The 25840-nt window shown below is 45.9% G+C and overlaps 4 protein-coding genes across 6 annotated transcripts; 3 read left to right on the forward strand and 1 right to left on the reverse strand.

Annotated features, from left to right (window-relative positions):
• Positions 1–141: 141 nt before the first annotated feature.
• On the forward strand, positions 142–5779 carry RAB8A (RAB8A, member RAS oncogene family). Its single transcript, XM_050320982.1, has 8 exons — positions 142–284; positions 647–707; positions 906–966; positions 1298–1375; positions 1783–1872; positions 2488–2553; positions 3078–3128; positions 4029–5779. The coding sequence occupies exons 1-8, from the start codon at positions 161–163 to the stop codon at positions 4119–4121; spliced, it is 624 nt and encodes a 207-aa protein (XP_050176939.1). The 5' UTR covers positions 142–160; the 3' UTR covers positions 4122–5779.
• A 2225-nt stretch (positions 5780–8004) lies between these two features.
• CIB3 (calcium and integrin binding family member 3) lies at positions 8005–14004 on the reverse strand. 3 transcript variants are annotated; one of them, XM_050320984.1, is made up of 7 exons: positions 13601–14004; positions 12688–12824; positions 12360–12394; positions 10494–10605; positions 10006–10153; positions 9081–9276; positions 8005–8584 (listed from the first exon to the last, which is right to left on the reverse strand). In XM_050320984.1, exons 2-7 carry the CDS (start codon positions 12736–12738, stop codon positions 8563–8565), a joined length of 564 nt encoding a protein of 187 aa, XP_050176941.1. In that variant the 5' UTR covers positions 12739–12824; positions 13601–14004; the 3' UTR covers positions 8005–8562. The 3 variants fall into 3 exon arrangements, with proteins under 3 accessions (XP_050176941.1, XP_050176942.1, XP_050176940.1); XM_050320985.1 differs by having other exon boundaries at positions 8005–8399; positions 12688–12963; XM_050320983.1 differs by having other exon boundaries at positions 12688–12963.
• Positions 14005–14527: 523 nt separating this feature from the next.
• FAM32A (family with sequence similarity 32 member A) lies at positions 14528–15411 on the forward strand. Its single transcript, XM_050320986.1, has 4 exons — positions 14528–14648; positions 14771–14909; positions 15006–15059; positions 15226–15411. Exons 1-4 carry the CDS (start codon positions 14572–14574, stop codon positions 15292–15294), a joined length of 339 nt encoding a protein of 112 aa, XP_050176943.1. The 5' UTR covers positions 14528–14571; the 3' UTR covers positions 15295–15411.
• A 1184-nt stretch (positions 15412–16595) lies between these two features.
• Positions 16596–24969, forward strand: AP1M1 (adaptor related protein complex 1 subunit mu 1). The gene is made up of 12 exons (XM_050320968.1): positions 16596–16737; positions 17068–17224; positions 17617–17684; positions 18224–18354; positions 18500–18647; positions 19021–19147; positions 19808–19950; positions 20784–20855; positions 21127–21285; positions 21891–22016; positions 22236–22311; positions 22893–24969. The coding sequence occupies exons 1-12, from the start codon at positions 16696–16698 to the stop codon at positions 22913–22915; spliced, it is 1272 nt and encodes a 423-aa protein (XP_050176925.1). The 5' UTR covers positions 16596–16695; the 3' UTR covers positions 22916–24969.
• Positions 24970–25840: the final 871 nt, after the last annotated feature.

Genomic DNA, 25840 nt, shown 5'->3' on the forward strand with positions numbered 1-25840 from the left:
CGCTTACACCCGGCAGGAGGGCGCGCGCCAATCGCGTCGCCGCTTACACCCGATGGGGGAACGCCCGCCAATGGCGCGCCGGCTCCGCGCGGTCCGCGCCGCGCTCGGCCAATGGGCGCCGAGGGGGCGGGGCGAGGGGGCGGGGCCCGAGCCCGCGAACATGGCGAAGACCTACGACTACCTGTTCAAGCTGCTGCTGATCGGGGACTCGGGCGTGGGCAAGACCTGCGCGCTCTTCCGCTTCTCCGAGGACGCCTTCAACGCCACCTTCATCTCCACCATCGGTGAGCCCGCGCCCGCTTGGCTGCGACCGCCGCGGCTCCGAGCCCGGGGGTGTGGGGGGGTCCCTGAGCCCGGGGGGACTCCGGGAGGGGTCTGTGAGGGCTGCTCCGCCCGGTCCGGGAACCTCCTCCTGGTCCAGGAACCTCCGCCCGGTCCAGGAACCTCCTCCTGGTCCAGGAACCTCCTCCTGGTCCAGGAACCTCCTCCTGGTCCCGCAGCCCCGGCCTCCCAGCCCCGCAGCCCCCCGGGATCCATCGCGAGGGGAGCTCTGAGGACCTGAAACTGGAACAGCGAAAGGCAGGGAGCGCTGGTTTGGTCTCCAGGCGTGTGAGCTGTGATTGATTTCCTCGCTTCTCCTTTCCAGGTATCGACTTTAAAATCAGGACGATAGAGCTCGATGGCAAGAGGATCAAACTGCAGATCTGGTGAGGCCCCCGTGCCGCGGGGGGTGTGCGGTCACCGGGGCTGTGCGTGGCGTGGGGACGGCGGGGCGCTGGTTTTATTCCAGCTGTGCTCTTCAGTGGTTTATTGCATCTCAGAAGCTCAAGCTGGGTCCTAGACTGGTTCGAATTAAATTCTTTAACTCTTGGGTGGTGTGTGAGCCCCGTGTCCTTCTGTTGCAGGGACACGGCCGGGCAGGAGCGATTCCGGACCATCACCACCGCCTACTACAGGGGAGCCATGGTAGGAGCAGTCCTGGGATCTGGGCTGGGATAAACCCACCTGGGATGGTCAGGGCAGCTGGGGCTGAGGTGGGACAGGCACGACTGACCTTCTGTGCCAGGCTGGACGCTGAGCTGTGCTCCTGCTCCTGGCCATGCTGGGCTGACACGGGACTTTGTGGAGGGACCTTTCCCCATGTTCCACTCTATAAATACACATCCTGCACCCCTTATCTTGCTGCCATTGACTGTGAACCAACTGTGTTAAAAATAGTCCTTGTTAAGTTGCTCTTCTCTGCTGCAGATGAGCCTTTAACCCTGGCTGAAACAATCTCTCTCCTTCTGACCTTTAGGGCATTATGTTAGTGTACGACATCACCAATGAAAAGTCTTTTGAGAATATTCGGAACTGGGTCAGGAATATTGAAGAGGTAATTTCTCTGCTTGCTGACTGTCAAAGGTGCTGTTTCCCTCCTCTGAAAGTGATTGAAGCTTAACTGCTTCAGAAGTGTTACCTTTCTTGTGCTGGAGGGTACTTGGAAAATAAATGGGATGGAAATCAGGAACATCTGATGTTCCATCCATGAGATGGAAGTTGGTAACACCCTGACTTGGCTGGCAGTGATTTGTCACGGGGGCTGTTGTTGTGTGATTTGGAGAGCACCAAATATGATGATGCCACGACAGGCTGGGATGAGGGGTCTGGGGGAGCCTGGGAATCTCCAGGAGGTTTTTAGCACCAGCATCTCCATGCTGGGCACTTGAGTGGTGCCTCCTGTTCCTGCCAGTGTTGATGGACACAAGCCAAGCCCCGTGTGTGCCTCTCTCTCTGTCCCAGCACGCGTCTCCAGACGTCGAGAAAATGATCCTGGGCAACAAATGCGACGCAAACGACAAAAGACAAGTTTCCAGAGAGCAAGGGGAGAAGGTGAGTGCTCTGTGGCTTTGCTGCATTTCACCTTAGGCTTTGCAAAGTCTAAGAACTGCTCTGATCGTTGTCAGTGTGGCACCAGCCAAGTGGAATGATGAAACGTTCTCCAAGCTGTCATGGCAAGACCTTTCCCCACTGGGATGAAAAAGCTGAGCCTGTGTTAAAGGATTCTTGTTGATGGTCTGTCAGGTGCAAGGCAACAAGCTGGATTTTTCTAAGGAGAAGGGTGTTAAGAGTTTGACATTGAGAAAATGGCTCTTTTTGGCCGAAAGCCACCGAGACCAGGTAGATGGGATGGTTTTTTCTGGTGCTGGTTGAGGCAGGGAAAGCCCATGTGCACTGCGGGGGTTACAGGGGGTCAGTGCAAGAAGGAAAATAAAGGAGGAAGGAGCAGATTAAAACACGTGCAGGGTGTAAAAGAGCAGAGCAAAGCTGGTGAGAACAGAGGCCAGCAGCAGTGAGATTTAGTTCCTGGTTGGTGCAAGTTGCTCTGTGTGAGTAAATCCCCAGCTCGGGTGACTCGTGGCAGGGGGGGCAGAGCCTGTGCCCGGGGGTGTGTTTGGAGCTGCTCCTGCAATTGTTCCAACTGATGTGAAATCTGCTTTTGTGCAGCTTGCTGCGAGCTTTGGGATTAAATTCATGGAGACCAGTGCAAAAGCAAATATAAACATAGAGAATGTAAGTACAGCCCCCTTCCTCTGATATTTGCTGTCTAATGTGTGCACACAGACACTGAGGACAGGTGCCTGTCCGTTGGTGGGTGCAGGGGGTTGGTTCTTAAACACATTTCCCTGCCTTCCATTAAGGTGTTGTTTAACTAGCATTATGCTAATTTATGTAAATGGAACTGGGTGCTTAGAGCAGCACTGAGGTCACAGCAAAGGGCATCACAAGGGAAAACTCAGCTCATGTCTCTGCACTCAAGAACAGGGTTGATAAAAAGATGATGTTTTCCCACTGCAGAAACCCTGTGTGGGGCTTCTGGGCTCAAAAAGGAGGTTGTGGATGTAGAGAAGGAGCATTAAAACCTGGAGCAGGGGGAGAAAACCGGAAAATTTGATGTTCTTGAGGAGTTTGGTGTAGGTAGAAACTCAGCTTATTGCTAAGCAAGAAAGTATATTAGAGTTGGGGTGTATTTGTTATTTAATTTGTTTGTTGGGGTATATTTTACCTCCCCTGTAACACTGAACTGTTTGTCACAGGCGTTTTTCACTCTTGCAAGAGATATCAAAGCAAAAATGGACAAGAAGTTGGTGAGTAACTTATTTTGTCCGTGCTGGATTTAAATAGGGAAAAAAAAAAAAAAAAAGAAACAACCAAAAGCCACATTGCAAGAACTTTTCACAGTGTATAAAAACTGTATCATGGTCTCTTTCATAAGGGATCACTGAAATGTTCTAGGAATGTATTTTTAGTTCTGTCAAGCTGAGCTCTGACCTTGGCTTGTAAACAATTGTCTCTGCATTTCAGGAGTTAGCTGAGGTTTTCTAAATAAAATGATTTATTTGTTTTATGAAAAGTCACTTGGGGGTTAGAGCAGTTTAATGACACTTCTCAGTCTTGCAGTCTGAAAATGATATAAATCATAAAGATAGAGGAGGCAGGGTAGAAGATCTGGACTATTTCAGAATAGGTATAGAACTAATGTTTTTGGATAATCTTTGCAAAAGCGTCCTGAGCAATCGCTGGGTTATCTTTTTACAACAAACAAGTACACGTTGATTTGTTCCTTCTGAAATGTGAAATGAAGCTGATGAGGGTTCCTTCTGCTCTCACCAAGCTTTCCACCCTCATGTGTTCAGACAGGAATTGATTGGCCTGGGATATTTTGGGTCTTTCTGACATTTCAGGAGTGTTTCAGCAAGAGCCAGACATGCCCTTTAATTTATTATCTTTTAACCTCAGCTGTCTTTGAGTTAATATAAAGAAGAAACATAGGTGCAGTGTGAGCTGTTAAAGCCAAAAGCTGCAGATGCAGTTCTAGACATTTTTTTGTGCCTGGTTTGAGACTGATAAATGAGTGAAGCCTCCTGTTGATTTTAGGGAAGGTTTTTGGGTATGTCAGGCTTGGCTCAAGAAAATGACCGGGTGAAATAGGGGTGGGAGAAGCTGGGAAGTGTAAATAAGTAACTGAATATTCTTTGCCTCTTCAGGAAGGCAATAGCCCACAAGGCAGCAACCAGGGAGTCAAAATCACACCAGAGCAGCAAAAGAAAAGCAGCTTTTTCCGATGTGTCCTTCTGTGAGGGACACGGCCTTAACCTGAGCTGGACTGTGCCTGTGCTGAGTGAGGTTTCCTCTGCCTGTGGACTTAGTGCTCCCAACAACAAACCTTGTCACTCTGTGACCACCTGAATAAGAAATGGTTTATTTTGGTAATCGTTTGACTCTTCAGTTTCGGAGATGGAACAAGTTCCTTTCGGTCCTGTCGCCGCCGGGCGCGCGTGCTGTGTAGCAGAGGGGGAGCAGATCACACGTGGCCTGGGATGCAGCACCTTTGCTGACAGACTTTTCAACCCTTGTGTGCGTATCTGTCACGTCTCCAGTGGAGGAGGATGAAAGTTACGATCAGAACAAGAAGCAGAAATGCCCCTGTTAATAAAGGGCAGGTGTGTGTGTGCATGGTCCATGTGCATATCCAGCCTGCAGCTGCTCACAGACCATCCCAGGCACGCCCCGAGGGCAGCAGTGCAGGCTGGTGACCTTCTCAGAAGGTGGGAGGGAGCTTTCTGCAGCTCCACCTCTTTGCTACTACAGAGAAGCTCCTTTGCCTGTCACTGATTTAGCTGTGTTGTTACTCTTGACAATCCACAAGTACGATTGAAGTTTTAAAAAAAAATTCTCCTCGAAGGAATCTCTATTTTTTTAAAAAACCAAAGTGTGCTGTAAATATGATGGGTCCTTACCATCAGGAATTTATCCACGTTAGACTTGACTGCTTATTTAAGTAGTCCAGGTGTTTAGGTGTGTTTGACAGGAGCTGATGGCTGCAGCCAGTCCTGTGCAGGTGATCTGTCATCTGTTTTTGGAGAACCAGGTCAGGGTCAGGCAGGGACACTTACACCAAATTTGTCACCTTACAGTGGGCAACTTTTCCACTCTCCAGCTGGGAACGGCCCCAGATCTGTCACGAAGCTGTAACCAGTTTTAAGTGGTGACAGGGAACTGCTGCACCTGCTCACACATGCAAATCAACGCTGCACCTCCACTCTCTGAACACAGACTTCTCCCAGCTCACCTTGCCTTGCTGGGTGTCCCACTGCAGATGTCACTGCAAATGACACCAGTCCTGCCAGAAACAGGCTGGGGACTCATTGCCTCAGACTCACCCACGACACTGCTGGGTGTGTGAAGTGCAAGCCCCGAGTTCAGCCCCTGACAGGTGGGGGCTGCAGCTCTGACCCCAATTATTCTGATAAAGGAGCCAGTGAAAGCATCTGCTGCTGAATCTGCTGTCAGGGTGTTGCAGTGAGGGGTGTGTTGGATTCCAGCAACCTCCCAGCTGTGTCCTGCAGCTCACTGGGACTGCAACACGCTTTGTTTACATTGGCAACTGCACTTAAAAGGGTAGAATTGAAGTTGATTTTAAAGTTGTTGAATTTACTCACCAGTTTTGTTTTCTTCAAGTTTGTGGTGTTAAGCTCTGGCCTCAGAGTAGCACTAGTGAGTGTTACTGTAGTTAAAGATCTATCATAATTACAGATCTGTTCATCATTAACATTAGAAACCTGCAGCCTGCAAGTGGCTTCAACAGGAATACTGCCCGTTCTTCTGAAATGGAAAAAGGATATTTCACTGTGTACGTTGCTGGTTTATAAAAAATGCATTTTAGATTCTACCAACCTTTTTTTAATGGCAGATTACAACAAGCTCTGTCGTGATTAAAGCTTTCCTCTAACCAGAACCTTATGGGGGTTTGGTTTTTTTTTTTTTGTTTGTTTACTTGTGGCTTTTTAGCACGAGGACTTGGTGATTGTGCACCGTGGTGGATTTACACACAGATGTATTTGTAGGATAAAATCATTTTAAGCTGCTGAAGAGGCTTCCAGACACTGTGTTTCAGAGTGTAGTTAACACAGCTTGGACAAGCAGCATCTCTGTCTTGAGATAAGGATGGTTTTAAAGAGAGAGTCTGTGCTTCAAGAAATGATTGAGGCAGAACTGGGGAGGGCATAAGGCATGGTCTGAGTGCTGTTTTCCTACCCAAAACTGAGCAGTGGAATGATTTGCTTCTGGCTCAGTAGTAACTGTGGATTGTCTGACATATATATTCTGCTTTATACAACCAGGTGTTAAGCCAGACTTATTTTTCAAAGTCACTTTTTTTTCAAAGTGACTGGAAAAATAAGTGGTTTATCTAACTTGATGCCACAGGTCTGCCTGTGGACAGTACCAAGAACTCATCTCGAGCTGGGCAAAGCAAAGCATGTTCATTTACAAGTGGGTAAAACTTGGAGGATGGCATTGTGGTTTTCCACTCATTTTCTAAATCTGAAGTTACTCTTTTGCATTCAGAGCTCTTTGTGAATACCTTCTGTTGGAACTTATGCTGGTTGTTGCACGTGTTTGTGTACCTGATTAGAGCATGAGCTCCTTTGGAATGGTTGGGTTTACTCAGTGAACAGGTAGATTATTGCCTGATTTCAGGAAGTTTCATGCAGTTACTGTGACTACAGCCATCACCATCCTTCTGGGTGTGCAGGCTCTGCACAGGCTGTAGGTCTGTGTTAGCAATATGAAACCTAAAATGCAAATGTAAGAGAGGAGAGAAAGTGAAAGACACTGCACTGCACCTGTGCTTGGCTCTGTGTCACTGAATACAGGCATCAAATCTTGGAGAAATACAATTTTCAATTGATGTTTCCATCACATCATGCAGTTACTGTGTTTATTGAGTGTTATGGAAAACACAATTATCAGAAAGGTGCTGGGGAAATACACACAGTAATGTATCTAAGCTTTCTTTAACTAAGGAGGAAAAAGCCTGAAATTGGGTATAAAATCTGTAAAACTGAGGAATTTAGGTAGATCTGCAAAACTAAGTGTGCTTACTACACATCCTCAGTGTCTGAATACCACTAAAGTGGCAGGTGATTGATTAACAGTTGGTTTGTAGAGAAACCAGCCCATTTTTGAGCACGTTCTCAAATTCCCTTACTTTAATGAGTATCATGGAATTCTGTGGTTGCCCTTATTCTTGAGGCTGGTTGCAATATTTGGGATGGTCCTCACCCTTTTTGGGTGCAGAGCTGTCAGCGTGTCCATAACTGGTGGAACTGCTGCTCTTAACGCTGATTTAACACTTGTGTGGTGTGTCCTGTGCTGATGGGCACAGCTGGCGTTCCCTGACATCAGAGCCTCGTGCCACAGCATCAGAATTCCAGCCTCAGATTTATAAATCCTATGGATTATTGTAAGTCTCTTTACTGCTGCTGAAAAGTCTTTGGTCTCTCCTTTCATGTGAGATGCTGATCATCATCTCCCTGACGGTTGCTGAGGGGTTGTTGTGGGGGTGCCTTTGGCTCAAAACTGCCCTGATTTTGTGTTCTCTTGGACTTGTCTGTGCCAGAGGGGGGAAAGGAACAAACAGCTGGGTGAGGATGGGCTCCTTTGTTCTGGAAGGGCTGGGTGAAGAATTGTGTCCTCAGTTGTAGTTGAACTCGAGATCTGCTCAGTGGAAGGAGAGTGGGAACTGCAGGCTGAGCCTTCCAGGCTGCCTCGTTCCCTGGCCCATCTCTCACTGATCCCTGGAGTTCCTGTGCTTGATAAAGTTGCTAAAGAGCAGCTTTCCAGCCTTTCTGCAGGAACTCTGTGCTCTGCCTGGAGCGTGAGTTGGGACTTACAACTTGGTTCTGAAGGGAACTTAACGCATCCCAAAATCTTGTTAAAAAAGAACTGTAAATTGTGTTTTTAGGATGACCGCTTTGGGCTGCCACCCTTCCCACACGTTACAACTGCTTTCTTAAACACTTCTCATTGATTTTCATGTTTGTATTACAACTGTTGTTTATTACAGGATGTCTGTTTTTACTCTGTTGTGCAGGACTGCATAAATAAACTTCTTAATGAAAAGAGCATTTTACAAACTTAGTTTGTCAGTCCTGTTCCATCATTTGTGCATGTGGAGTCTGCTGTGGAAAACAGGGGGATTTCTGAAATTAGAGAAGAGGGACAGAACCTGGGGAAGGGTTTCTTGTTGTAAATCCTGCACTCTGGAGAATACATCTGCAAATTGATTCAGTGGAGCGTTTATTAAGACTGTAAATGATCAGGAGTTGCTTACACAGTTTTGATTAATCACAGTGTTTTGGAAACTGTTCTCAAGTGGGGTTTTTTTCCTGGTTAAGGCATTTTCTTGGGAATTTTTAGAAGCTCTACAAGCTCCTTTACTACCTGGTGGTATCTGAACTTTAAAAGAATACTTCCCATCTCACTGTCCAGGCCAGGTTTGCTCTAGCTGAGGGGGAATAGACATTTTGTTGAATTCCAGGGAAATCTTGATGCAGTAGCTTAATTAATTGATCCTATAAAAGAGGAAAACAAGAACAGTTTTCTGACTGGCTCAGTCACCACAAGTAACTGCAGTCTTTGCCCCTCTCATTTTGTGCTCTTGTGGTTGGTAATCTTGGGTGAAGTGATGGTTTTTTAAGGTTCCAGAAGAGCTTCCATCCATGTGTTTCACTGGATTCAGATCCTAATGTGAAATGTGCTGTTAACAAGAGGAAGCCATGATCATTCACGTGTCACTGTGCAAAGGATTAACTCAATTAATTCTAGGGCTGTACTGTAAAATTGGAAAGTTCATCTTAGGAAGCACTTGCAAGGACTGGGTACATTAAATAAACGCAAGGTTTGAGTGCTGCTTTGTGTAATTTGGGCATCAGAGCCACATTAACACCGTGTCAGGCACTGAGTGAGCAAATCTCATGGACCTACCCATGCAGCCTGAGTGCTCCTATTAACTTTTTAAGTTACAAGGACTTTCTGTCACATAAGAAGCACATTTGGAGGTTCAAAAGCAAGTCAAGAAGCCTCCAGGCTTTTTTTCCAAGCATCTGTTTTCCCAGTCTTTGCAGCTCCACTAGAACCTGCCAGGGAAGAGTGGTGATCTAAGAAGGCTGAGGAAACATAAAATACACCTTTCAGAGGCCTTTGACAGAGAAACTAAGAGCAATTTTGTGTTAGAAATGAAAAGCAAATATTACCTGAGGAAATCTGGGGCTCGTAGGATCATGTGCTGAAAGTCTCCCAAGGACAGTTTGCCATCATTGTCCACATCAGCCTCGTAAATGACCTTTTCACAAACCAGGCTGACTTCTTCTGGGGTCAGCTCATTTCGGGTTAATTTGTTAACAGTTTTCTCTAGGTCTGATTTGCATATGTAATCATCATTGTTAAAATCTGACAAAAGAGACAAAATTAATTTAAATTTAAATTAATTTAAATTTCGGAATTTCATGTGGTTGGCTGCCAAGACCCAAGAGGAGGGTTTAGTTCCCAGGATGTGATGGATTTATATCAGTAGAACTCAAATCAGAAAGGAAGTTACCTCTATGTGCTTGTAAAACAATTAGTTAAAAAATTAAAGTCTAATCATTTCTCCTTCTCATATATAAGGGTTACAATTATAAATCATCCCAGCAAGATTCTGTTTCTTCCATATATTGTTTGTCTTCAGCTGAACATAAAGAAAATAACTGAAAATAGTCCCTTTAAAAAAAAAATGAAATCTTTAAATTTGTCCTTGGAGAAAAAAAGCCTGCACTGTTCTTCCCTGCCTCCCCCTCCCAAGTCCACCCTACAGATTTATGGGCAGCCAAATCCCTTGTGCTGCACTTTTCCAAGCAGCTCTTCAGACAGAAATATTTCTTAAATGTTTATCAGCTCTTGAAAACCGCAGATAATTTCAGGCTGTAAATTTTGCAGTAAATCCTAATCCCAAGTAAATAAGAGGCAAAGGGATAAAGAAAACCAAAAGTTTTTAGCAGAGAGAGAACAAACCACTGAAATGGAATTTAAAGAAATGCCAACTCGAAATCATTATGGTGACAAAATGAAGGCTTTGCATCCCTGCACGAAGCCGCAGGATTTCCCCTAACCTTTCCTTTTTTTTATGCCTGTCTCACTCACCATAAATTTTAAAAGCATAATAAGCTTTCAAGTCTCTGGGAGCCATTTCACTGAGCACTGAGAACATGTCCAGAAAATCATCCAAAGTCATGTTGCCGTCGCCGTGCTCGGAGAACACCTCTGCAATCCGCTGCCGGAACGGGTTGTCCTGGGAAAACAGAGGAGCGAGGGAAGGTCAGCCTTTACCAGCATGGATTGCAGTGCACATAAGGCACTCTCGGAGCCAGATTGGGTTTTGTTGAAACCTCTTTTTGGTGAATTCTCCCCTTTCTGCCATTCTGTTCCAGACACAGCTGCAGCTGCTTGAAACTTTGGGCAGCTTCAGGGCGTTTTCTGGGAATCACCAGAAGCTTCCAGAAAGACTTCTGCCGGCAATAACCCAAATTTATCTGTAGGCCAGGGCTGCCAGCAATTAGTCCTGGATGAATTATTAAAAGGGGGCAGATTAAACTGCAGCGTGTCACTCGAGTCGTGTGCCTGGCTCGTACCTTGAGCTCTGGCATGCTGGCAATGAGCTCGTAGGGCAGCGTCACAGCTGGTTTGTCTGTGTAGTCGAGGGGAACGAGCTGAGGGGCCAGATCTCGGTACCTGTAAAACAACCTGAGGCAGAAAGAAAGGCTTGTTTGGTGAATGAGTCCTTCAGACCCCTGAGAACAAGGTGGGTTTGCCTCTTCCACCTCACTGTTCGCTCTTTTCCTCCATTTCCAGATGGAGATTGATCACTAAGTAACATATATTTTAATATATATATTATATATCACTGAATATTCTCAGCTGGAAGGGACCCACAAGTCCATCTCTTTATATATAACAAGTATATCTATAATATATCACAGAATTACTATGTTGGTGGTGGAAGAACCAGCATTAAGAGCAACACAGGGTAACTGGTGAAAAATTGACTGCTTCATTATAGAACAGTGAGGTGAAAATGCTTGCACAGCTCATGCAGCCAAACCCCTTCACACCGTGTGGCCAAAGCCACATTTTTACCGTGTCAGGTTTATTCTACAGGCATGTGGTGTCACTGGGATGTGTGTTCAGGATAACAAGGCACAAGACCTTCTACTTCTGAAGGTCCACCTGATTTGTTTCCAAACACAGAAAGGCTGGTGGCAAGGCAGGAGGGATCTGCTTGCTCAGTGTGGCCAAAAAAACAACGAGCTGAAACTGGAGTGTGAAAAATTCAGTTTAAATGTCAGAATAAAACCTAAAGTCATGGGCAGGAAGAGAGATCTGGGATCCACCCTAACAGGTTTTTATCCACCCCAAGTATCTTCCTGTTTTTCCACAGAACTAAGGTTCAAGAGGCAGAAAATGTGCGTCAGGGTTGGAATGCATTCACCACTTTTTCAAGGTGTCTTTGCTTTATTCTTGCACTAGAGAAAGGATCCCATTCACAGCTGTTACCAACAAAACAATAGGAGAGAATTTTAAAAGGGATCCTTATCAATAATAAATGCATTGATTCATGACATAGTTATGGTTTTCTGGCCTCTGTTTCCTATGGGGAAAGGAGGCAGATACAGATTCCACCTCTTACAGAACCAACTCCTATTTCGTGCTGTCTAAAATCCTCACACAGATGGCAGGGTTCTAAAGTCCTGCCCCCAACTGCCACCCGTGCTCTTGCCTTCAGAGAAACTGCCAAAAAAACCTGCATGAGGGCATCTTGAGAGAGGAGAAATGCAACAATTCCCTTTGTGTTCACATGGCCGAGGGTCAGGGAGGGCAAACACAGCTTCAACATGTGCGTGGTACTGTCTGGGTGAGTGTTTCTTACAAGGGGAGAAGAAATTCAGGTTTTCAGTGAAGACTCTCAGTCCCATTCCTGATCTTGTCTTGATCAGAATGTTTGGCCAGAGATTAAATGGAGAGTTCAGCGAGGCACATGAAGGGGGGAAATGTACTTTGAAGCAGTGGTGTAATTATTTATGAGCAGACGTGAAGAAAACTGGACACAATCGTTAAGGATTTATGAAAATCAGGCCAAGTATTCCAAAGGATAACGGTATATTTTGAAGCATCTGTCATAAAACAACGTGAAATGTGGATGTTGCTGGCGAAGTATCCACTAAATATAACTTGTTACATTTATTTCTGATAAATAAAGAGGGACTGGTACATAAATATAAAATTTAGAGTTCTGTCTCAGTTTAGGATAGATAACACAGAGTTTGTACACACACACATCAAAAAAAACCCCAACAAAAATACTAAGGTTGCCCAAAGGTATCACTTTAAAAACAATTTTAAAATAGATTTACACAAATTTTAAATATCTCACCCTGTACGTAGCCTGCCATTATAGCAATCTATGTCCTTTACCCACAAAATGCACACAGAATACTCACCTCAGGATCTCTTTCCTTGTGAAAAATGTGCAGTCCTGTGAAACAAGGAAAGATGTAACATATAATGAGTTTTCAGCAAACACTGGCCCAAACTTTTCCTGTATAGTGACTTAGATGATACTGTAAAATATGTAACTAAGCATTAAAGCTCTCTTTTTGGCACACAATGTGAAGTATTTCATAACTGTTCTTCCTGAGGTAAAAATCGAACTATGTAACTAAAATCTGTGGTGTAATTCAGTACTTCTACCTATTAATATTTAAATGAGACTGTTAAAAAAAAAAAATCTTTGCCATTATTCAAACAATCATTTTGTTTGGTTTATACCTGATACGCATCCAGTTGCTCTTGAGTGAAAATGGTTTGCTTGTTGCCCATTTCGAGCCGGGAATGTCGACTCTTTTCCCATCATTCTTTCCTCAAAGGCACCTTTATAGGTCGTCTGGATATTCAGTTATTAAACGCTGCAACAATGAGGTTCAGGTACGGCCGAGGATCAGGTAACCAACCTCGACAGGCTGTGAAGTATCACAACAGGAGCATTTCATCAAATCCTTCAGTCTGGCTGCTTGAGGCTCTTATCCAGCAGCACTCACCTGTCTCCTGTGAGCACCACAAAGACTCGGGTTACAGCATTTAGCAAAACAACTAATAGCTGCTCGTTAGTGCCTTTGAGCAGCGGGTATTCAAGGATCCCGTTTTTCATGCCTTCATGATACAGCAAATTAATGAAAAGTGTTAGTGGTATTTTCCTTCTTTCAGAATTCACGCAGAATGCTGGAAATTCGGTAACCACTCCTTCCTTTCCTTCTCGTTCTTCGTAGAATAATTAAGGTTGGAAAAGCCCTCTAAGATCAGAGTCCAACCATTGCCCCAGCACTACCAAGGCCACCACTAACCCATCCCCACATCCCCAAGTGCCACAGCCAATTTTTTTGAACACTTCCAGGGATGGTGACTCCACCAGTGCCAGTGTTTTCCCTTCGGGCACGTTAATGGCAGTTTGTACTGGAGGTAGTATCCATAAATTATTTACACACGGAATTTAAGACTTAGTCCCTTTCCAAGTACAGCCCCTCTATTATTAGGATTACTTAGTAATTTCCATACAAATTACGGAACCCCAGTGAACTTCTCCACATTCTCAAAGGATGGGTCTGCACCTGGGCAGGGTCTTTTTGACTTATAGGCGTGATTTTAGTATTATAATGAAGATAGTTCAGCTCTGGGATACACAGACCTTAAGTCTTTTGCCAAGTTAGCCGTGTATTCATAGACATACATCGACATCTTGATTTACTACATCCTTAAATCTTGTTAGTTCCCAGATGTCCTTGACCAAGGGATGCTCCTGCTGCCCGTTGCACTCATTAGGTCTCCTCCCTTGCTGATGAGGCTTAAAAGTACACAAAGAGCGTACACCAAAAAACATCCTGACTTAAGAGAATCTTGACATATTCCACGTATTGCGGCAGTCCCGGCTGGTTCCCCTCACTGAGAGGTCGGACAGGGCTCATTCCCGGTTCCCCTCACGGAGGGTCGGACGGGGCTCATTCTATCCCAGTTTCCCTCACTGAGAGGGCGGACAGGGCTCGTTCACGGTTCCCTTCACGGAGGGGCAGAAGGGGCTTATTCCCGGTTCCCCTCACGGAGGGATCACTCCGGGCTCGTTCCCCGCTCCCCTCACGGAGGGATCGCACGGGGCTCGTTGCCCGTTCCGCACTCCCCTCACGGAAGGAGCGCTCGGGGCTCGTTCCCCATTCCCCTCACGGAGGGATCGCACGGGGCTCGTTGCCCGTTCCGCATTCCCCTCACGGAAGGAGCGCTCGGTTCCTCGTTCCCCATTCCCTCACGGAAGGAGCGCTCGGGGCTCGTTGCCCGTTCCCCTCACGGAAGGAGCGCTCTTTCCCCGCTCTCCTCACGGAGGGAGCGCTCGTTCCCCGTTCCCCGTTCCCCGCTCCCCTCACGGAGGGATCGCTTGTTCCCCGTTCCCCGCTCCCCTCACGGAGGGATCGCTCGTTCCCCGTTCCCCGCTCCCCTCACGGAGGGATCGGTTCCCCGTTCCCCGCTCCCTTCACGGAGGGATCGCTCGTTCCCCGTTCCCCGCTCCCCTCACGGAGGGATCGTTCCCCGTTCCCCGTTCCCCGCTCCCCTCCCCGGCCGCGCCGTTGCGGCGGTGCCGGCAGAGGGCGCGGGCGCGGCCGTTCCGCCATGGCGGATTACGAGGCGGTGCAGCGCGGGCCGCTGCGGCTGAAGGGCAGCGGCGGGGCCCTGGGGGCCGGCAAACGGTGAGGGGGGACCGGGGGAGAGCCGGGGGGACATGGGGGGAACCGGGGGCGGTGAGGGGGGATCGGAGGAACAGGGGGACACCCACCCCCGGAGCCGGGAGCTGAGCGGACTGTGCCCGCAGGAAGAAGAAGAAGGCGAAGGACAAGGCCCAGATCCTGGAGCAGATCGTGAGCAGCAAGAAGCAGGAGGAGGAGAAGAAGCGCGGGCTGGACAAGCGGACCCCGGCGCAGGTGGCCTACGAGAAGATGCAGGAGAAGCGGGTAAGGCTTTAAAAACCACCCCCATCCACCCCTCGGGTGCGGCCGCTGAGGGGCCGCGAGTGCTCGGAGTAACCGGCCCCTCTGTGTCTCCCGCAGCAAATGGAGCGGATCCTGAAAAAAGCCTCGAAAACCCACAAGCAGAGAGTGGAGGTGAGCGAAATCACCCCCAGTCCCTCAGAGCACGCTCATTATTGTTGGGCTAGAGGAACTCTTTCACCTTGTGACACACGGGGCGGGGGGGGTGGTCTTGTGGTTCGACTTGGTGATGTCAAGCACCAAATGTTAAACGTTTTCTTTCTCTTTTTTCCTCCCCCAGGACTTCAACAGGCACTTGGATACTCTGACTGAGCATTACGACATTCCCAAAGTCAGCTGGACTAAGTGACTGGGCTGCTTGTCACGGGCCCTGGAGCAGGAGTTGTGTTTTGTTTGTATCGAGCAAGGGTTGCCATGTAAATGTGTGTGTTCTCCATATTGTCTAATATATCTTCTGAGCGTTTTATGACTCTGTACTGTCTTATTTTATAGCTTTGGTTTTTAAAGCCAAACGTCCCGCAAAGGCATCTCTTGGCTGAGGAGCTCTGGTTTAGTGTGGGTGCAGAGGGCTGGGTTTTCCAGTGTTTAAAATGAGATTAAGGCCAAAATTAATTGCTGCTAGCCAGCTGGAAAATGTTCCTTTATTGTTTCTCCTTTTTGGAAGTGAATAGTCTGACAGTCTCACATTTAAGTTTCTCTTGTAAGTTGTATGAGAATTGTAAAATTCCTATCAAGTTTTTTCAGAGGTGATGTTGCAAAATGTGGAATATGTAAAATTTTCTTAAGGAAGTGTGTTCTTTCATGTTTGATCTTTGTTTTGATCTACTTTTAAACCTAATCAAGAAGAGGGGAGATTTCATCCCAGGGAAGGGAGAGCAGCCAATGAGTTCTCAGTGATGTCCAAGTTTTGATAGTTGGGGGTGCTGGATTTGCGGAATACACCGAGCACCCAAGCTTGGCAGCTTTGGAATATATAATCAGTGTCCCTCCTGAGTGTTGCACACGAGGTAACAAATATGATTTTGTGGACAACAGTATTTCTATCCAGAGTTCTTTCAGGGGTGAGGGGCTTCTGCATCTTGTAACTTTGATATAACTTATTAAAGCGCTGGTTTCATCCCTTTTTTTTTTTTTTTATTTGGTGCTGATTTACACATATAAAATCGGGGCAAATTTTGTGTATGAAGTTCTGGAAGGGTCACGCCTGCCTTTACAGTTCTCCCCTCCGTGAGGGACGACATGTACCTCGACATTCCAAAAGCTGTCGCTCCTCTTCGATCGGAATATTGGGATAATCGGAATATTGGAATAATCGGAGTATTGGAATAATCGGAATATTGGAATAATCGGGGTATTGTTTCTAACCCCAATTTGGTCCCTCTGGCTGAGCCAGGGGAGCTCAGTGTGTGTCCCACCTCAGCCTGGACAGACCCTCGTTCCTCTCCGGGGTAGCTGTGGAGCCAGCGCTATGGGGTAAACACATCACCGCGCTGTGCCAGCGCTGCTGGACCATTCATTCCCAGCGGGAAAAAAATAAGGAAAACACCCTGGGACTATTTAACAGGATTCCACTGCTCACGGTGTCCTTCCGCGGGCGCGGTGCCCCGCGCGTATCCCTGCGCGGAGGCGCGGCCGGTCCGTGCGGTGCCGTCACTTCCCTCGGAACCGCCGGGGGAAGCGGAACGGGAGGGGAAGGGGAAGGAAAGGGAAGGGAAGGAGAGCGGAGCGGGCGGGACGCGGCCCGGGGGAGATGTCGGCCAGCGCCGTCTATGTGCTGGACCTCAAGGGGAAGGTGAGGCCGGGCCGCGGGGGCTCTGCGGGGCCGGGGGTTGGTGAGGGGAGCGGTGCCCCCGGGACCCTCCGCGCTGAGGGCGCCGCGCGGTGCCCAAAGGGCTGCGGGGCCCGCGCTGCCACCCCCGGCTGTCCCCGAGGTGCCAGTGAAATATCGGCGTTTGCATCCTTAATCAGCAAAGCATTCTGGCCGCGTGATTTGCGTCTGTAAGTGCGGAGAGACTCGAGGGAAGCAGAGTGGCTTTAGAGAGGCCTTGCGTGTTTTTCTTGCGTGGTAATACCCTTATAAAAGAGGGGGAAAACCACAAGGGTTTGGGTGCTCTCTCCGTAGGTTCTGATCTGTCGGAATTACCGCGGAGATGTGGACATGTCAGAGGTGGAGCATTTTATGCCAATCCTTATGGAAAAGGAGGAGGAGGGGACGCTTTCCCCTATCCTAGCACACGGAGGAGTTCGCTTCATGTGGATTAAACACAACAACCTGTATCGTATCCTTTGAGCTGCTGAAAGGCCGAGGGCTGCTCTGATTTTCTTTATTGACAAAGTGCAAGTTGGAGAATGGCTGAAGTCAGATAAGGTGAAAAAAAAATTGGTTATCAAATAAAGTTGGTTAAATAAAATAGGTTATACTGCATAAAGTTGATTTATGCTTTACGTAATGTAATGTGCACCAGCAGTATAAGGTGTTTATATTAATTTTACTCTAATGAATTATTTCCTGAAGGTTTATCTTCCTATCTCCTTAGATCAGAGATGCTGTTAAATAATTAACTCTTAGTTTTTCTGGCCAACTCTAATTGCTTAAAGGCTTTTTGAAATGCACTTAGTAACCTTTTTTTTTTTTTTTTTTTAATCACTTTTCCTGAACCTCCTTTATCAGTTGTTGCAACATCTAAGAAGAACGCTTGTGTATCACTGGTGTTTTCATTTTTATATAAAGTAGTTCAGGTGAGTGTGACATTTTGGAAGTAACCCCTGCGTTCAGTTCAGCCTAAATCTGACCTCAGATAGAAGCGCAAAGAGCTTTCACCTCTTTAAAGAGCTCTGACAACAGCGTTTTTACTTTGTATTTGATTATTTTGTAGAGCTATCTCCCTAACCACTAATAAAGGCACTGATATTTTGTAGCTGAGTAGGCAAAGGATGGGGCACAGTGCTGTAAGTAGCTGCACAAGACCTGAGCACCTAGAGGAGAGTTGTGAATTGGTGCATGAGTAGTGGTGCATCACAGTAGAGCCTGCCTTGGGTTCACCTCTCTACCTGGCGTGAAAAATATTTTCTCCAGAATGAATATTTTTCATCCCCAGAGTTGCTTCTCTAGGGTTGTTTCTCTCTGTGTTTTAATTGAGGTGTTTGTGGACTCTGGGCTTTGGTTTGGAGCTTTCTAAAGGGATTGTTTTCAGGGGCAGGAATTCACTCTGCGTGTGCTGTGCTTGCTCTCAGTTCATGTCCTTCTTCTCCCCCTCCCTCCTGTCGTTTTGTTTCAGGTTTTTTCTGAATATTTCAAGGAGTTGGAAGAAGAGAGCATTAGGGATAATTTTGTTATTATTTATGAGTTGTTAGATGAGCTTATGGATTTTGGGTATCCACAAACCACTGATAGTAAAATTTTACAAGAGTAAGTATCATTCTGCATCGCAATGACAAAGCCCTTGGGAGAGTTTTGAGTATTCTTCTGTGGGCAAACAGATGTTTGGCTTGTTCTGAGTATCAAAAAAGATTAATTTTCATTTTTTTTCATGCCAATCCCATGGCTGGTGAAGGTACATCACTCAGGAAGGTCACAAACTTGAAACTGGAGCCCCGCGCCCGCCTGCCACTGTTACAAACGCTGTCTCATGGAGATCAGAAGGGATAAAATACAGGAAAAACGAGGTGTTCCTGGATGTCATAGAGTCTGTCAACCTTTTGGTGGGTACCTTGAACTTGAACTCGTAGTGAGAATTGTAGTGGGAAGTGTTATGAAGAGCTTTTTGCATGAAAATCTGCAGTAAAAGGTCAGACTGACTGTGGCTGGTGTGCTGTGCAACATCAGTCATTAAGATAAAGTAGTCTCAGGGACATCCAGTGCAAATAATCCTTTAGTTGTTTGTATTGATGATTTTTGGAAATCTCTTTTCCTTCTCTCTCTGTGCCGTCACCTCCCTGATCTAATCCTGGATTAATTCCTCGGGAGAAACACATCCAGCAGAACTGGGGCATGGGGACGGGGTGGGAGTGCTGCTCGACGTCACAACACGTCACATCAGAGCAGTTCTGAACCCTTCTCTTGGTGTTTGTCCAGGTCAGTGCCAACGGGAACGTGTTGCGGAGCGAGATCGTGGGATCCATCAAGATGCGGGTGTTCCTGTCGGGAATGCCGGAGCTGCGCCTGGGGCTCAACGACAAGGTCCTCTTTGACAACACAGGCCGTGAGTGTCCTGGGGGTGCTGTGATAGCTGGGAGAGGTGGTGTCTGGAGCCTGGGAAAGCCCTCTAAAATTAAGTCCAGCCATTAATTAACCAACACCACCACTAAACCGTGTCCCTGAGTGCCACATCCACGTGGCTTTTAAATCCCTCCAGGGATGGTGATTCCACCACCTCCCTGGGCAGCCCCTTCCAAAGCCTGACCAACCTTCCAGTGAAGAAATTCTTCCTCATGTCCAGCCTGAATCTCCCTGGCACAATTTGAGGCTGTTCCCTCTCTCCTGTCCCTTGTTCCCTGGGAGCAGAGCCCAACTTCACCCCTGGCTCCCCCCTCCTATCAGGGAGTTGCAGAGCCAGAAGGTCCCTCCTGAGCCTCCTTTTCTCCAGGCTCAGCCCCCCCAGCTCCCTCAGCTGCTCCTGCTGCTCCAGCCCCTTCCCCAGCTCCGTTCCCTTCTCTGGACATGCTCCAAGTCTTTCTTGTCATGAGGGGCCCAGAACTGGGTATGGAATTTGAGGTGTCTCAGCAGTGCCAAGCACAGGGGGACGATCCCTTCCCTATTCCTAGAAGGTGTTGGCTGAAAGGGAGGACCATCAGCATCTTTGCTGTGGCCACACTTGGGCCACAGTTGGTGCAGCACCTTGACCTGTGGTGTTTTCTGCCAGGTGGGAAGAGCAAATCAGTAGAGCTGGAAGATGTGAAGTTCCACCAGTGCGTTCGTCTCTCCCGCTTCGAGAACGACAGGACCATCTCCTTCATCCCCCCTGACGGGGAGTTCGAGCTCATGTCCTACCGGCTGAACACCCACGTGAGTCTGCATGGTTGCTTTTTTAGTTGGCAGTGCTTTCAATTGTAGCCACAGTGGCTTTCCCTTAATTCTTTTTTTTTTTTTTTTAAAGCTTGGGCAGTACAAGAGGTTTTAAGTCAGCTGTTAATGGTTCGCTCTTTTTTGGGGGAAGAAGGAGTTACTTCTTAACTTGGCAATAAGTCTCTGTATTTTCAACTACTGTTCAGTAGTTTTGAAATACTCTTGACTTTTTTATGTTTGCTAAATACTCTTCTAAATACTCTTTTATTTAATCTAATAATTACCTACATAATGAAATGTCGATGTAAGCATTCATTACAACAGAATTTATCACTTAGTTTTATTGGTGTGCCAATCCCAGGGATAAGGATGGCCTTCCTTTAATCTTCAGAGGGTCTATAAGATGCAATAAACTTCAAGTTATTTTTTATTTTAAGGGCAATGCTTTGGAGTTATTTTTAAGTCTTAGAGGAGTTTTTAGGGCTTTTTAGAGGCTCATACTGGGGACTGAGCTGCTGTAGTTCAGTCCATGGTATGTTAAACTATCAATTATTTCCCTATGCAAGTGTTTGTTAATTAGGGATTAATGTGAGCCACCCATTTTTAAGCCTGTAATTCTTGTAACATTTGCTCACTGGTGTATCAATACTTGCTCATCTGTATAATTATTTCTTTTAAATTAAACCACAACTTTTTGTCATCAGGGACACCACAGGCTCTGTTTTCTGTGGGGTTCACATGTTGGGTGTAGCTTTTTGGGGAAGCAACACTTTAGTGCCTTTGTCAGTGGAAACCCAGAGCTGTGAAGTGGTTTTTTTTTTTCCCCCCATCAGGTAAAACCCCTGATCTGGATCGAGTCTGTGATCGAGAAACATTCCCACAGCCGCATCGAGTATATGATCAAGGTCAGATATCCTTCAATAATTACAGCCAATTTCAATCACCTTCCATTTATTTTCAAAGCTTGACCAGCAATATGTGCATTTTTGTACAAGTTTTAAGTGTTTCTGTGGGGCTTGGATCCCTCTGAACACTTCATTTGGACTTCCAGTCCGTGGTGTGGTTTTCAGGACGCAGGTTGGGCTGGAGGGGAGCTTTGTGTCTCACAGCTGAACCCACCAGCAGCGTGGAAATACTTAGAGCCTGATTTTCTGATTCTGTTCTTTCCTTCCTTAGGCAAAAAGTCAATTTAAACGTAGATCAACTGCCAACAACGTGGAGATTCACATCCCAGTCCCCAACGACGCGGACTCGCCAAAGTTTAAAACCACTGTTGGAAGTGTCAAATGGGTTCCAGAGAACAGTGAGATTGTCTGGTCCATTAAATCTTTCCCAGTAAGTCTTCTTTTTGCTCTTATCACCCACCATCAGCCTTTCATTGATGTTCAGACTCTGCCTGAAGCAATTTGTGACAGTATCAGACAAGCAGTAGTGGCCTCTTCCTCTTTTCCTCCGTGGATGAAGGATTGGAATTTGGTGTAATAGATGTTGTTTATATTTGTTTCACTGGGATGTTTTCTTCAGAACCAGATTAGAGAGCAGATTTTTTCATGATGCCTGTGGATGGTGTAATCTTTGGCCTGGCTTTAGCAGCAGCTGTTTGAGTTTTGTCAGGCTCTGCTTCTTGGGTGGTTCCACAAGCATGAGCTCTCTCCACTGCTGCTGGTGTGAGAGTGCAGCTGTGTGTCACCATTTAATCTGAATTCTCGAGCGTGAGGCTGGAAGAAAAGGAATTGTGCCTCAGGCTGGCTCTGCTTACTCAAAAACAAAAAGCATTTTTAAAATAAAAACACATGTCACTCTGAAGCCCTGGAGAAGAGCTGGAATGAATAGTGGAGTTCAGCAGTTTGACATTAATAAAACCACTTGTATCATTGCAAGTTCTTTCTTTAATTTCTTTTGTTTCAAGAAGAAACACCAATTCTATCCCTTTTGTGTAGGGTGGAAAAGAATACCTGATGAGAGCTCACTTTGGACTTCCAAGTGTTGAAGCTGAAGACAAGGAAGGAAAACCTCCCATTAGTGTCAAGTTTGAGATTCCCTATTTCACCACCTCAGGAATCCAGGTTAGTAGCTGAAAACAGAAATACTGATAAATTCACATTCTGGGTTCTAACACACGAGCTGTTTCTCGTCTTCTTGATGTGACTCCTCTTCAAGTTTTATCCATACAACACATTTTTGCCTGAAAAAGGGTGGTTGTTTGGGATTTTTTTTTTTTTTTTTGCCAAATGCTGCTTTAGCCAAGATGGGGGAGTTTATATCTCACAGATCTTTCTTTCCAGGTTCGTTACTTAAAGATTATCGAGAAAAGTGGCTACCAGGCCCTGCCCTGGGTCAGGTACATCACCCAGAATGGAGGTAAGAGAAGGGAGTATTTTATTTCTCCAGAGCACACCTGCACATTGAAACTCATATTCTTGGGTCTGAAACTCCCTGCACACAGTAGATGAAGATATCTTGCTTTTTCTAGACCCCTTTTTTGGTGTCTTAATGAAAGGCTGAAAGATAGGATATAAAACCAATAGGATATAAAACAGTAATGCTGTTCAAGTGTTTTCTAATTAGGCTGGAATTTGGGGAGGTAAATTTAAAAACACATTCACAGTAGGCTTACACAATCTGCCATCTTTCAAGTGTATCAGACACTGGATAATAAAATATACTCAATTTTTAGCAAGTAAAAGTGGTGGGCTTTGGTTATTTTTCTCCTTTTTTTTTTTTTTTCTGGCATTTAAGCACGACTGCCCACAATTACCTTTAACTCTTTAGAGCTCATTCTCATGGCCCTTCTGAGCAAAGATCTGGGTTTATTTTATAGAGTAACCGAATCCCAGAACGATTTGGGTCGGAAGGGAACTTTTTATCACTGTATCCCAATTTACTGCTCTGCTTTCCTACTTTTAATAAGACAAATGGGGTTTTTTTTTTTCCCTTTACAGACTACCAGCTGCGGACACAGTAAAACACCTCCCAGGCACCACAGACAACAAAACTCCAGGCCTAGAATTCCTTTGCAGAAGCTTCTGTGGTCCTGAGAGAGCTGGGAATGTTGTTGCCAAGAGTCTCGTTTCTGCAATCTCAGGATTGGCAGGAGAAAGATGGGAAAAATTTCATGTTTTCGATAACGTGTTTTGAGCTTTCGAACCATTAGTATTGATTGTGTGAGTATTTATTTCATCCTTAGAACATTGCTGATCTTGCTGCTAAAAATGCTAATTAACTTTAGGAGTAGCAGTTACCTTGAGGAGCCAGGAATCCAGGAAGATGCTTGAGAATGTCTCGTCGATGCCTTGTCCGTTACAGTCACAGAGTATTTGTATTTTTAGGATCTCTAAAGACATTGGCAGAGTTGTGCTACGAATTAGGGAGATGATTGTGCAATTAAAAGACTGCTGAACACTTAGTTGTATTTAGCCCAAGGTATTTATTTTTTTTGTCTGGGCATTTGGGTGCCTTAATTCATTCAAAGCTCTGTTAACTTATGAAAAAAAAATTACAGAATATGAGTTGAAATTACCTAAAGTAAAAAAAAAAAAAAATTCAAAAGAATTAGTCTGAGGGAACAGCTTCGAGTGAAGGGTTTGGAAACAGAAACAGGGGTTTGTGAAAGTCTGAGTTGAGTGAGAACAGGAGGAAATGTCTGTGGGAAGAGCTCTGTGGAAGCAGGGGGATTGCTGGCTCCAGTCAGGCGAAATGCAGATGGAAAAGTTCCCACCCTGGGGGAACTCCCCCAGGGCCTGGAAACCCTCTGCCAACTGACCAGTGTTTGCTCTTTTTATTTCTGTTCATTCACACAAGATCCAGACTGTGATGTGTGGGCACAAAGCCTAGGGACTCACTGCTCAAAAAGACCAAAACCATTTTAGAGGTGATGACATTTGGAAGGAAGATTGGGAGTTTATTATTATTTTTCCAGCTAACAGTAATATATACTCCAACCTCTTCCTGCAAAACTGTTATTTATGAAGAGGCTGATAAAAACACAGTTGCCATCTTTCTTCCAGCTTGCCTTGGTGTTAATTTAGGGCAAATACTTCCCCTTTTTGCTGTAGTTTGCTAGAATTGTTAAACTGTATTTGCCCTCAGGGGGAAATGCTTTCTCTCTCAGTCCTTTCTGTTTGTAAACAGCTATTACTGTAACTTCTTGGCAGAATGAATAACACTTCACAATGTTATTCTTACAGGTATTATTATTTTTTTACATGCCAGTTCATTTTTTTTTTATTTTAATTTTTCAGAGAAGCTACACTTGGCATGGCTGTAAATAGTTATGTGGATTGTTTTTTTTGTTTCGGGAGAATTGTGACGGTTATCAGTATTTTCTTTACACAATTTTTAGGGAGTTCTGGTTTGAATTTAATGCTCCTGACAGATGCTAAACTTAAACCATCCAAAGCTAAATATCTGTGTCTGCAGATAGAGCAGAGTGCAAAGTTCTCCACTGGGGGGAGAGTCCAGGAGTGTCCACAAAGAGTGAGAAGGTATTTCAGTCACTGTCCTCACTGAACCCTTGTAGACTGTAAATAGATACATCTGTGCATACAATTGGCAAAAAATCACCTAAATTCCCCCGAGCTGGAGCTGCTGGGACATCACAGAAGATCTGCCTCAGGAAATCTGATGTCTGGTGGTGCCTGACAACAACCAGACACCTGATTTTGGGGTGTGGACAGGTGTATTCTGGAGTAAAGTTACTGCATTTGTCACCCAAACAAGCTTGGTGTTGAAACCAAATCATCTTCTTCGAGATTTTGGTTATGGCTGAACTTCAAAAAAACATTTTTATATTAAAACTGTAACTGGTTGACAAATCACCTTCTGCTGACTTTAAAGTGTTTGCTTTAATTATGCCTGTAAAATGTGACTCTTCAGAGCTTTGTTTTCCTCTTGAAGGTTGGATCTTGTGAACCAGGACCATGTTTGCTCATATTTTGTTGCAGTTTGACTCTGTTTTCATGGTGGGGCATCAGCTGGACTTGTCCAGAGAGTAATAAAGGGCAGAAAGGCCTCTTTGAATCACTTGACTTGCTCTTTTTTTCTGTTTGATCTACGCTAGTGCAGCCTCTAATCTTAGAGTACCCCCAGTTGTTCTAATGTGGAACCTGGCTGAGTGGAACAGGATTTTTTGTTCACCAAATACTGACAAAATCTTGGCTTTTCTGTTGTTCTCTGCGAAGTTCACTCGGGTACCACAAAATTGGTGGTCAGAAGGCAAAGTAACCCCCCTCATCATCCATTCATTGTCAGAATGTGGGTCCCTGTGTACCCAGAAAGGCAGAAAGCAGGAGATGAGATGTTACTGCTGCACTTGCACTCGTTCCAGAAGGGCAGGTTTGGATGGGATATTGGGAAGAAATTGTTCCCTTAGAGAGTGGGCAGGCCCTGGCACAGGTTGTCCAGAGAAGCTGTGGCTGCCCCATCCCTGGAAGTGTCCAAGGCCAGGTTGGAGCACCTGGGCTGGTGGAAGGTGTCCCTGCCCATGGCAGGGGGTGGCACTGGATGAGCTTGCAGGTCCCTTCCAACCCAAACAATTCTATGATTCCAGGAGTAACTTTTTTTTCCCCCAAAAGTTCTGTCCTTGCAGCAACTGCTCAATCTGTTTCTCAGTGGCCTCAATTCTCTGCCTCACGTGGAAAATTGTAAATGTGCTTTGCCCCCGTGTTACAGGTAAGTGCCAATACAAAAGACTTTTTTAAAAAGACAATTTGCACAATTCAGGGCATGTCCTGTGTGTTTCCAGCTCGCTCTGGTTTCCCGGAGTGCTGGCTCAGGCTCTTTGGGGAGCAGGAAACATTCCTCTGTCATCTCATTACGCAGGATTTAATTACTCACCGATGAGATAATCGTCCCTCCAGGTGCGTCAGCGCCGCTCCCCGGCGGAGCAGCT

Source organism: Myiozetetes cayanensis, unplaced genomic scaffold, assembly GCF_022539395.1.
Source record: "Myiozetetes cayanensis isolate MyiCay16 unplaced genomic scaffold, myiCay2020 scf26, whole genome shotgun sequence".
Taxonomy (NCBI): Eukaryota; Metazoa; Chordata; class Aves; order Passeriformes; family Tyrannidae; genus Myiozetetes; species Myiozetetes cayanensis.

What these genes read in the sequence shown, in the direction of transcription:
- RAB8A (XM_050320982.1), top strand. Translation starts at nt 161, where the DNA reads ATGGCGAAGACCTACGACTACCTGTTCAAGCTGCTGCTGATCGGGGAC. An exon ending in CACCTTCATCTCCACCATCG is followed by an intron (nt 285 to 646) that starts GTGAGCCCGCGC and finishes TCTCCTTTCCAG; the next exon opens with GTATCGACTTTAAAATCAGG. An exon ending in CCAGAGAGCAAGGGGAGAAG is followed by an intron (nt 1,873 to 2,487) that starts GTGAGTGCTCTG and finishes GCTTTTGTGCAG; the next exon opens with CTTGCTGCGAGCTTTGGGAT.
- CIB3 (XM_050320984.1), bottom strand. Translation starts at nt 12,738, where the DNA reads ATGGGCAACAAGCAAACCATTTTCACTCAAGAGCAACTGGATGCGTAT. An exon ending in ACAAGGAAAGAGATCCTGAG is followed by an intron (nt 10,606 to 12,359) that starts GTGAGTATTCTG and finishes TTTCTGCCTCAG; the next exon opens with GTTGTTTTACAGGTACCGAG. An exon ending in CCAGCATGCCAGAGCTCAAG is followed by an intron (nt 10,154 to 10,493) that starts GTACGAGCCAGG and finishes CTGTTTTCCCAG; the next exon opens with GACAACCCGTTCCGGCAGCG.
- FAM32A (XM_050320986.1), top strand. Translation starts at nt 14,572, where the DNA reads ATGGCGGATTACGAGGCGGTGCAGCGCGGGCCGCTGCGGCTGAAGGGC. An exon ending in AGAAGATGCAGGAGAAGCGG is followed by an intron (nt 14,910 to 15,005) that starts GTAAGGCTTTAA and finishes TGTCTCCCGCAG; the next exon opens with CAAATGGAGCGGATCCTGAA. An exon ending in CCCACAAGCAGAGAGTGGAG is followed by an intron (nt 15,060 to 15,225) that starts GTGAGCGAAATC and finishes TTCCTCCCCCAG; the next exon opens with GACTTCAACAGGCACTTGGA.
- AP1M1 (XM_050320968.1), top strand. Translation starts at nt 16,696, where the DNA reads ATGTCGGCCAGCGCCGTCTATGTGCTGGACCTCAAGGGGAAG. An exon ending in GGTCCATTAAATCTTTCCCA is followed by an intron (nt 21,286 to 21,890) that starts GTAAGTCTTCTT and finishes CCTTTTGTGTAG; the next exon opens with GGTGGAAAAGAATACCTGAT. An exon ending in GTACATCACCCAGAATGGAG is followed by an intron (nt 22,312 to 22,892) that starts GTAAGAGAAGGG and finishes TTCCCTTTACAG; the next exon opens with ACTACCAGCTGCGGACACAG.